Here is an 11,247-nt window from a genome sequence, read left to right on the forward strand (position 1 = left end):
GGATTTCCATCTTTTTACGGCTGAACAACTTTCCATTGTCTACATACACCGATCTTCTTTGTCTGTTCATCTGTCTGCGGACCTTTCGGTTACTTCCGTATCTTGGCTATTGTAAACAGTGCTGCAGTGAACATGGGGGTCTGCACCGTATCTTCCCAAGTCAAATGTGCTCATTTCCGGTGGGTAAATACTCAGAAGTGCAGCTGGTGGATCACATGGTAGTTCTGATTTTCATTTTCTGAGGAGCCTCCGTAGTGTTTTCTGTCGTAGGCGCACTTGTGCACATTTCCACCAGCAGCGCACAGGTTCTCTTTTCTCTGCATTCTCACCAACTCTTGTTTGTTGTCTTTCTCATAACAGCCATTCTAACAGGTGTGAGCTGGTATCTCACTGTGGTTTTGATTTGCATTTTCCTGATGATTAACGGTGTTGGAACATCTTGTCATATGCCTGTTGCCTATCTATCTGTATGTCTTCTTTCATGCTTTATCGTTTAATCCTCTAAAGGCAACTGAGGTGTACAGAAATTATGTAATCTGCCTGAAGTCACACAAGCAAGAGGTGACAGCTGGGCAGTAGGAGCATTTCAAGGACAAGAACTGTGTTCTCACTGGTTAACCCGGGCAGGGCCTGTCACTGACCAGAGAAGATTACAGCCCTGATGGGGAGATGTGTGTATGCAAAGAGCTATGCTTGACGTGTAGCCCCAGTAAGAATTCTCCCTCCCCCCAAGTTAAGTTTGTGGCTGTGCACGTTAGCTCAGGCCGCCATCATGGACTGCCTCAGACTGAGTGGCTTAAACAGCAGACATGTGTTTCCTCACAGTTTGGGGGGCCAGAAGTCCACGGTCAGGGTGCCGTTCGGGTTGGGTTCTGCTGAAGCCTCTCTTCTTTGCTTGTAGACAGCTGCCCTCTCACTGAGTCCTCCCATGGCCTTTCCACTGTGCCCATGCAGAGACAGAAAGAGAGCTCTCCGCTGTCTCTTCCTCTTCTCAGAGGGACACCAGTTCTGTCATATATCACTTAAGCTTAATTGCTTCCTAAACACCTCATCTCCAAATACCATTACCCTGGGAGTTAGGATTTGGGGGAAGACAGAGTTCAGTCTATAACAATGAGCTCTGGAGAGAAGCTTCTGGGAACCTTCAAAAATTATGTACAGCATTTTACATGGAAGAGAATCCACACACAACACCTGTTTGACCTCCTACAAGGTAAGAAGCACCAACAGTGTGATATGTGAACAAAGAGGGAAGGGGTTCATGGGAAAATGGAAACAGAGCTGGTATTTAAGGGACAGAAGAAAGAGAATTTTCTTCTGTTATTTTTAAAATGTGAAAAGGGGCAGTGGAAAGGAAGGATGTAGTATTTCGACCCCACTTTCCATCTTGGGAAGTGAGGTGGCCTGCCTGAGGTCAGCATGGGGAGCAGATCTGAGCCTAGAGCCCAGTACCCTGAGCCCCAGCTCATGCTACCCTCACCAGGCATGCTGTCTGCGCTGCCCCACGGAGCCAGGGCCCTGTGACTGAGGCTCCTGGGCTGCCTTCTGCTGTCCTCATGGATGTGCTTGCCCTTGCTTTCCTTCCAGAAGTGGAGCAGATCGAGGCCATCGCCAAGTTTGACTACGTGGGGCGGTCCCCGCGGGAGCTGTCCTTCAAGAAGGGAGCCTCACTGCTGCTGTACCACCGAGCCTCCGAGGACTGGTGGGAGGGTCGTCACAACGGCGTGGACGGGCTCATCCCACATCAGTACATAGTTGTACAGGACATGTGAGTGGGCGTTGGGACCTTCTGTGAAGTGTCAAGATGGATTAGTGATGTCTGGAAGGGGCACAGGAACAGCAGCTCTGGATTATATGCCAGCGATTTGCTCTCCCTGCTGTGACACACTTGGTCTTCTGTGAGAATGGATTATGTCTCAGCTCCCTTTGAATGGTGATTGATTTAACATATAAGCAAATTGTTCATACTTCACAGTCCACAGGGACAGTGTTCTGTGCTCTTGGCTTGCCATCCTGGCCCACCTGATAGCCTCCGGGGCATTTCTCACCCACTCTGGTTCTCAGTGTCCACTGGATCTTGCCATATACCTTCGCCCTTCAGGGCCTCCACTGTAACCCAGTGGCCATCCCACTGCCCTCTTAACTGCCCACTGTTTTCTACCTTGAGATAGCTCTCCCAGGAGAGGGGCAGAAACAATCATCCTCTCATTTCCAGCTAAGAGGGTACTATTTAAAAAAAAAAAAAAAAGTTTAGGCCTTAAAAAAAAAAAGAAAAAAAGCTCTACATCCCAAACACCTAGCCCCAGCATCAGGCCCAGAAAGTAGACACCTTCCATTCTTGGAAAAGCTTTGACAGTTCCTGTGTACACTCCCTCTGAGTTCCAGTCCGGCTCAGGTTGAACTGATTTACCAGGCTGCAGGCTGGGCCTCAAGGGGAGGGGGCCAAAGGCATACATCTTGATGGCAAAGCAGACCATCTGGGGCCCGAGAAAAGTCCAGGTCAGGCAAACAACAGAAGAACCCTATGGAGCCCTCTGACGTCCCCAGGCCTCTGAGGACAAGGACAGGAAGGATAGAGGAAGGGAGAGGGCGTAGGGAGCAGTGGAAAGAGCACCCCAACAAACTCCAGCCCCTTCACATTTGTCCAAAGCCAGGGGCGGGGGAGGGATGGCAATGCCTTCCTCTTCCCTGGCTGAACCCCAAGCTGCTGCTCCCCGAGCCACATGAGACTCAGTGCGCAGGGCTTAGCTTGCAGGCCCACTCTCCCATGTTTCCTTCACACCCTCCGGCATTCAGCTTGTCCTAGCCCAGAGCGGCTTGGAGAGACCAGTTTAGTCGACCGGGAGAGTGGTGCCCCAGAGCGCCTCCTGCTGGGAAAGCGGCAGCGGCGCAACCACGAGCTGTGGGTGTGGATCCAGCCCCTCAGGTCTCAATACATCCGGGTTGTTGGGAGCGAAGCTCTCCCAGCTCACATCTGTCCTTCTCCCCAGGGACGACGCCTTCTCTGACAGCCTGAGCCAAAAGGCCGACAGCGAGGCCAGCAGTGGGCCGCTGCTGGACGACAAGGCCTCCTCCAAAAACGACCTGCAGTCCCCCACGGAGCACATCTCGGATTACGGCTTTGGAGGGGTGATGGGCCGGTAGGAAACTCGGGTTCATTCTTTCCTGCTCGTGCAGTGCCCATTCGGGCCTGATTCGGGAGAAGGAAGGGCAAGGGAGGGACAGAGGGAGGCTGTTGTGGCCCGTTGTTTCCCATAGGATGTGACGCTGGGCACGCCTGCTGGGCTGGCTGGAACTGGCCTCGAATGGCAGGTAGAAAAGCGATCCAGCTTGGGACAAAGGAGGAGAAAGAGGAAAGACTTATACAGGCAACCAGTCCTTTTACTTAAAATACTAATAACATGGGGGAGGGAGAGTTACAAATTGGCAAGTACTTTTCCTCTCTCTCCAGTTCTTAAACCGCCTCCCCACTTTCTGTTGAAAACCTAAGTTGTTTTATTTTAAAATGTAAAGCTGTCTTACTTGCTGAAGCGAACCACGTAAGTAGAAGTCTCACACACATTGCGGGGGGGGGGGGGGGGGGGAATTGACACGGCTCCACCCACATATTTGGTGGGAGTGTGTTTGCCAATTTCATCACTCCCATGTGGGCAGGACTGGCACATGACCTTGCTGCCAGGTAAGGAGATGGGCTCCTCACTGTGTCTACAGGTAGAGTCCAAAGCACTTGTTGGTTTAAAAAAAAAAAAAACGATAAGGAAAAGAGGAGAAAAGAAAAGCTGGAAGTTTCTCACTGCTTTCTTAATCAGATTATCAAAATGTCATAGTCTCTGTTTTCGATGGAGAGGTCATGGGATCAGCCCACACGCTGGGTGCTTGCAGACAGAGCCAGAGAAATCAGCTGCAATAGGAACCTAGGTTTATGAATTTATTTCAGCAGAGGTCCCAGTACCTCTCTTCAGTGAACTCTGTTCAGTTCAGTGTGTCGATAATCAGCAGATAGAATCAGGGGAAGTGTATGGTTGGGGTAGGTGGATGACAGAGTTGAGGTCCCTTGACATCGAGGGGGGCCGCACCTTCTCCTGCCTCAGTTACCCTCTCCCTCTATCCTCCCTTGTCTGCCTTCCTCTTCTCCCTTCTTTGCCAGTACTCTTCCACTCCAACAGCAACGCTGTGGTCCTGTTGGGGTGAGCACAGGCAATGCTTAGCTTGGCTGGTGGCACAGGGTGTAAAGCACTGCTGACTGCATTGAGCTTGGTCCCCGTCACAACCCATCCCCGCACTCTGTCCCTCCTCCCCACCCCACACCCCTCCCAGCCTTCCTCTCCTCACCGTGCCTTCAGGTCTTTGCTGACCTCCCTAGGCTGGAGCAGAATCCCCGGTGGGTAGAACTGCTTCAGAGTGGTCCCCCACCCACTGAACCTCCCTTGAAGCTGGGTGAGGAATATTAGACCCATTTAACGGATGAATAAAGAGGGTCTGAAAGAAGTCGCTGCAAAGTCAGTGACAGAGACAGGACAAGAGTCTGCCTTCCAGATAGATACTTTAGGGCCCTTTTCTCTCTGCCACAGCCTCCCTGAAGGGTGAAAGGTATCCAAGTGTGTAAAAGGCATTCCAGTGATACAGGTTTTTCTCTTAATGACTGGAAATGTTCAAGGTCTGGAAAAGCCTCATGGAAAACAGCCCTTTTGGGGGGATTGGGGGACAGTGACAACACTGGGCTGTGTTGAGTTCCCAGGGGCCCTACTGTGCTTGTAGGGAGCTGGTGACTTGTGGTACAGTCAAGCCTCAATGCCTCAAACCAATCAGAAGCCCTCTGGAATCATGGAGACATCTAAACCGCTTAAAAACATATCATGAACCCAACTAACCATGAGCAAAGTGTTCCCAGGTTGCAATCCTCCTGGCTCTGACTTAACATATAGACGAGATTCACTGTGTAATTAGCACCACCGACTGCAGCTTAGAAGCAGAAGGCCTGATTCCTTCGTGTGTGCAGGTTAAACTTGCGGGCCTGAGTTCTGTTTTCAGACAGTTCTTCACTGCAGAATCGCCAAGTCTGGCTGAATGAGGCTTTACTATACCCACTCCCTAGACTAGTGTGTAGCATGTCTGGACTCTGGGGGATTTGCTGACCCATGTGACACCGGCCAGGGTTGACCTCTGCCCCATGCCCCTGCCCCCTGGCTCCTTTGCAGAGTGCGGTTACGATCTGACGGAGCAGCCATCCCCAGGCGCCGAAGCGGGGGCGACGCACACAGCCCGCCCCGGGGCCTGGGCCCCAGCATAGACACACCGCCCCGGGCCGCCGCCTGTCCCAGCAGCCCCCACAAAATCCCCCTCACCCGGGGAAGGATCGAGAGCCCCGAGAAGCGGAGGATGGCGACGTTCGGGAGCGCCGGCAGCATCAACTACCCCGACAAGAAGGTGCTCTCCGAAGGGCACAGCATGCGGTCGACGTGCGGCTCCACCAGGCACAGCAGCCTGGGGGACCACAAGTCCCTGGAGGCCGAGGCCCTGGCAGAAGTAAGGGCCAGCAGGAAGCAGGCGCACCAGCTGACACCCCCAGAGGAGTAGGGGTGGGCCCCTGCAGACTGGGAAGTCACTTTGCCCTTCACGCCAGGTCAGGCTGAGCTAGGACACAGGATAGATAGTGAGCTGGCTTCCTGTCCCCCTGCTGGCCTCCCCCTGGGAGCGGAAGCTAGATGGGAATAGCTCCTGGCTAGGTCTCCTGTGTCAAGGCTGTGTCAAGGCCCCGGTGTCTCGGCTGGAGGTGGGATTCCCAGATAGGGGTTGTGGCAGTGGCAGGTGTCTCCATAAGATGGCAAGATTGTGCTAGTCATGTTTTCATTTGTTCACCTTTTCGTTCATTCCCTGATTCATTTGTTCATTTATTTATTGATGAATACTGATGGAGCATCTGTTGTGCTCAATCACTGGCTGGCACTGAGAAAGTAATAATGACCTAAAGTGGACCCAGGTCCTGCCCACGTGGAGCTTAGGGTTTAGAGAAGAGAGGGATGGCAACCACCAACACACACAGCTGTAAAAATGGCAGCTGGGTCAGGAGTCTTGAAGGAGTGGAACTCTGTGTTCCGAGAGCCTAAAATGTGTGGATTGCTCATAGGCAGTGAGAGATGTCTCTGGGTGGGGGACAGTACCAAGATCCAAAGGGTAGGCAGGACAAAATAGCTGAAGCTGGAAGCAGAAAATGTTCCATGCTCCTCCAAAGTGCCTAGAGTTTTGTTTTGTTAGATAACTTCTTAAAAATTTGGATGAGAAACCTGTGTGATTTTTATACTTGCCAAAGAAAGCACACAAATTCATTTAAGAAATTGTTACCAAACAGTTTGTTTGAATTGTTTAATAATTTGCATAACTACTTTCATGTGCTTTTGACAGTTTTATCATAGTTCAAGTTTCCACTTTTCTCCCTGGAATTTGGCTGGCAGCCCATTAGGTATCCCCTTCCCAATGTTTTCTCCCTGTTAAGAGGGACAATCAGAATCTTTGGGGCGGTGAGGATTCTATTGCGAAGAGCGGAGTTGGGGACCTTGAAACACACATCCAAGGTGGGAAGGTCTCATTCAGGGCAAAGTGAAAAGTGGTCATTCCCTGCCCCCTGCCCCCCTGCCCCGCCACTGTCCCCACTTCCTGGCGCCTCTCTGCAGCTCCACTTTGAGATCATGGCATCACATCTCAGACTAACACCAGGCTTGTGCCTAAACACCTCAGCTGATCTTTTTCTGAGCTTGCTGTCTTTCTGGCCCACACTCTGCAAGGGTGGAGTGGTGGGGATGGTAGGGATGGTGGTAAAGGGGCGATAATTATATTTTACTTATTAGTTTTGCCTTTTGGTGCTGCTGGAGTAGAGCAGACTGAGCAGTGATATCAGTGGGGGACTTAATTTAAGCAGCCTGGGGCGTGGAAGGTGGCCATTTATCTCTGCAGGGGTGGGAGGTAGCAAAAGCGGGGACAGGACTGCCTTCTTTCCTGTCGTGCAGGACCCACCCCCCCACCACCACTAATCCTTGTGGATAAAGGCACAAACAGTGTCTTCTAAAAGTAGACAGTGTTGTGGGCAAAGGATGAAGTATCTTGGCAAAGCATATATGCTAATATTGTGTTTGGTGTTAAGTTGCTTCAGTCATGTCCCGTTCTTTGCGACCCTATGGACTCTAGCCTGCCAGGCTCCCCTGTCCATGGGATTCTCCAGGCAAGAATACTGGAGGGGGTTGCCATTTGCTTCTCCAGGGATCTTCCCGACCCAAGGATTGAACCCGTATCACTTTACATCTCCTGGATTGGCAGGCTGGTTCTTTATCACTAGTGCCACCTGGGACCTGTTAGCCAGTGGTCTCTTCACAAAGCAGAATGATAGGCTGGGATGGATTGGAGCCTGGTATGGGGGCCCAGCAGGCAAGAGCCACCTGTGGACGGGGAGGAAAGAAGCTAAAGGGAGACCTGGGTGGGGAAGAGGCTGGCCGGGAGACCTCCAGGCACCAGCCCTGTCAGTCTAACCACACTTTGCATTTTTTTTCCAGAGTTGCCCCAGGGCGGAAAAGCTAGTGTGTCTCAATAGTGATGTGGAGCCTGAAGTGGGGCCAGCATCTTCCATTACCAGCTCTAAGCACTGTCCCTCATTGTCCCCTTGGTGGCCCAGCTCAGCCTGAGTGGAGGCATCCCTGGGAAACCCCACAGGAGCTGAGGACTGTGGCTGGGGGAGAGCAGAGGTCACACACATCACCACGTCAGCTGTCTCCTCTGTCTTCACTGCGAGTGGGGGCTTTCAGCTCAGGGACCAGGTGTGGTGCAGAGTGACTGAGCCTTGCCCGAGGTTGCCCAGTGGCAGTGGTAAAGCAGTCTTTCTCCTCCCCACCCCAGGCTCTGTATCCTGGCCCAGAGCTCCCGGGTTAAATGCTACAGTCCAGCTCCAGCGCCCCCTCCTGGAATGCTGAGCCCCAGGCCAACCCTCTGAGCTGTCAGAATCTCTGAGTGTCATTCAAACTGCTCTGACACTGATGAGCTCTTCAATGTCTCAGTATCCACAGGAACTGCATAGGCAGATGAGGATTTTTGTTGCCTTTCAATTTTTTCTAAAAAAAAAAAAAACCCATTATAATAGAAGAAAGTAACAGTCCCATCACCCTGGGGTGAGCATTGTGAATGTTCTAATATATAACCTCTGAACACTTTTCCTATGGATGAAGGAGAGATATTAACAGATTTGTTAATATTAATGCTTAGGCACATGAACTTTGGAGTCAGACTGCTATGCTGCTAAGTAGTTGTGTGACCTTGGACAAGTTAACCAGTCTGAGTTTCCAGTTCCTTATGGGTGAAGTGAGCATAATGGTAGTTCCTACCAGATAAGTATGAGGATTAAATGAATTATTAGGGAGGGGGCTTACACTGGTGCTCTGTGTTACCTCCATATTATTTGGGAAGTACTATGTACCAGATGCCATGCCATGCTCTTCAAAGGGATCATATCATTTGGGGCTTCCCTAGTAGCTCAGGTGGTAAAGAATTCGCCTGCAGTACTAGAGATCTGGGTTCAATCCCTGGGTCAGGAAGATGCCCTGGAGAAGGGAATGGTTACCCACTCCAGTATTCTTGCCTAGAGAATCCCATGGACAGAGGAGCCTAGCAGGCTACAGCCCATGGGGCTGCAAAGAGTCGAACACTTACACTTTAAACAGTATGTACCAGGTGCCATGCCATGCTCTTCAAAGGGGCCATATCATTTCATACTCATCAACTCCCTGAGTTCAGTATTATACTTAACCTTCAAATGAGAATTCTGAGACAGAGAGAGGTACGGTAACTTGCCCAGGGTCACACAACAAGGAAGCCGCAGAGTCAGGATTTGAACACGTCTGTCTGACTGTGGAGCCTGCCTCTGCGAGATCTACAGTGCTCATATTGATTTTCCCTTATGGTTATGAGACACCCTGGGACTGATTCTCCTGCCCAGCCAGTGAGATTTGTGGGGAAGCCTCCCTAAGGAACCCACAAGTCGGACAGCACCCGGGAAGGGTCAGGCCCCAAGCTTCCAGCTCTGTGCCAACCAGAGCTCTCTTTGTCCCCAGGACATTGAGAAGACCATGAGTACGGCTCTGCACGAGCTTCGAGAGCTGGAGAGGCAAAACACGGTCAAGCAGGCGCCAGACGTGGTGCTGGACACCCTGGAGCCCCTGAAGAACCCGCCAGGCCCCATCAGCTCGGAACCGGCCAGCCCCCTGCACACCATCGTTATCCGCGACCCCGACGCCGCCATGCGCCGCAGCAGCAGCAGCTCCACCGAGATGATGACCACCTTCAAGCCAGCCCTGTCCGCCCGCTTGGCTGGCGCCCAGCTGCGCCCGCCCCCCATGCGGCCGGTGCGACCCGTGGTCCAGCATCGGTCCAGCAGCAGCAGCAGCTCGGGAGTAGGCAGCCCAGCCGTGACGCCCACCGAGAAGATGTTCCCCAACAGCTCGGCTGACAAGTCGGGCACCATGTGACCTGCGGGATGGCGGGCACCGCCCTGGCCCGCTGCGGCCCGCCGTGGCTGAGGGCGGCCTCAGTGACTTCCGCGCCCTCCCAGGGCTCCTGGCTTTGTCGGGCAGGGACCAGAAGGTCAGCCTGGGAGCGGGTCTGTGCGGAGCTGAGTCCCAGGTCCGAGCCGCAGCGCGCCTTCAGTCACGTGGATCCCCCGCCTCCCTCCCTGGTACACACAGACACCCGAGCGAGCGGTGAGGAGCGGCACCCCGGCTGGAGCGATTCCCGAGATCACGGCCAGTGTTAAATGGCTTCGCCCGCATATCGTCACTGGAAAATTATTCTCTCGACATTCTCTCTACATGCATATATACGTGTATATGTATGCATCTGCATATGTACACGTATGTATGAATGTATGTGTCTGTAGGTGTGTGTATATATATATATTTATGCATCTATATACATATACTAGATCTGGACACACATACAAAATGTATATAGGATCTCCTTTTTCTTTTTATGAAACTTAGATTTACCTCAGACCCATGCCACCAAACATCTCCCGCTGAGTTATTTGGTGGGATTTGCAGGGACTTTTCTGGGAGAATTTAAAGGCCCACAGTAACTGCGAATGAAGCAATATACCACTAACCTGCAGAAAAACAAAACCAGTCTCCCACTGTCTCCAGAAGTCGTGGCCTTCCAGAACAGTCTGCCCCTAAAGGAAGTGTGGGGCAGGCGACACCCTGGGCAGGCTGCTCCCACAGGTGGGGACCACTTCACAGAGCCCCCTCCCCATCCATGCCCCAGAGACCCTGCCTTTTCAGAGACCCTGCCTTTCCACCCGGAGGCCAAGACCAATTGCACCCCCAAAAGCATGGAGGACGTTGGCAAGAAGAGCCCTGACCTCAGCGGCCTGTGTTCGTTAGTAGAAGAGGGGATGGTGAGAGCCTGAGCCCCATCGTAGCACAGTATTATGTGTGGTTGGGAAAAAGGAAAAAAACAAAAAACCAAACACAGTGGTGTGGAACACTTCAAAACCTAGAAACGCTGTAGGAACAATTCTGCGGTAACTGTAGAGGTTTAACTTATACCATTTTCAAAATATTTAATTTTTTCTTTTCCTCTTTCTACTAATTATACTGTGTCAGATTCTGGAACTAAACAGGCAAGGAGAGTTTGAGTCCCATCGTTTTTTAATTTGAAATCAGGCCGTGACGCGCTCTGGCTGGCGGCCTTTTGCATGAAGCACACTGGGCTGTAAGTACGTAGCTCAGACCAGGCCTGGGGAGGGAGTCCTTGTCACCTGCCATCCAAGAGAATGCTTCGGTGGAGTTTATGCAGTGAAATAGCTGCCTCCTCCTCCTTCCTTTCCCTTTCACCCACCTCCTCCAGCGCATTTAACACAATTGAAAATATGGGGAAAGAATTGGGGGGGGGCGTGTCACCTCATTGAGCCTCAGTTTCCTGCTCCCTAAAATGTGAGCAAACAAACCATGCAACCTAGGAAGCTCTGTGCCGACACGGTTGCTCTTTTCATGGTCATCAGTAAGGTGAAAACCACCTAGCACCTTCCTCTTGAAACCTCCTAATGGCATTTGAGAAGTGGGCAGTGGAATTTTCGTACCAGCTTCATAAGAGTCGTGAAGCACAATCCTGCAGATAAGTCACCTCTTGACATTCCATCATTACCATGTCAGCCCACTGGATCAAGTTTTGCCCTCTCCTCTGGTCCCCAGAGAGGGAGTCATATGAAGCCAC

General features: G+C 51.9%; 1 protein-coding gene across 2 annotated transcripts in view; it reads left to right on the top strand.

Annotated features, from left to right (window-relative positions):
- SRGAP3 (SLIT-ROBO Rho GTPase activating protein 3) overlaps positions 1-10,663 on the top strand; it is a 243,482-nt gene extending 232,819 nt beyond the window's left edge. The window contains exons 19-22 of one of the 2 annotated variants that reach the window (XM_069562088.1): positions 1,588-1,768; positions 2,991-3,140; positions 5,199-5,526; positions 9,093-10,663. In XM_069562088.1, coding sequence (XP_069418189.1) covers positions 1,588-1,768; positions 2,991-3,140; positions 5,199-5,526; positions 9,093-9,506 — 1,073 coding nt within the window. In that variant the 3' untranslated portion in view covers positions 9,507-10,663. The remainder of the gene's footprint in view (positions 1-1,587; positions 1,769-2,990; positions 3,141-5,198; positions 5,527-9,092) is intronic. The other variant, XM_069562090.1, reaches the window with a different exon arrangement.
- The last annotated feature ends 584 nt before the right edge of the window (positions 10,664-11,247 follow it).

The sequence above is a fragment of the Ovis canadensis genome, chromosome 19 (genome assembly GCF_042477335.2).
Source record: "Ovis canadensis isolate MfBH-ARS-UI-01 breed Bighorn chromosome 19, ARS-UI_OviCan_v2, whole genome shotgun sequence".
Lineage (NCBI taxonomy): Eukaryota > Metazoa > Chordata > Mammalia > Artiodactyla > Bovidae > Ovis > Ovis canadensis.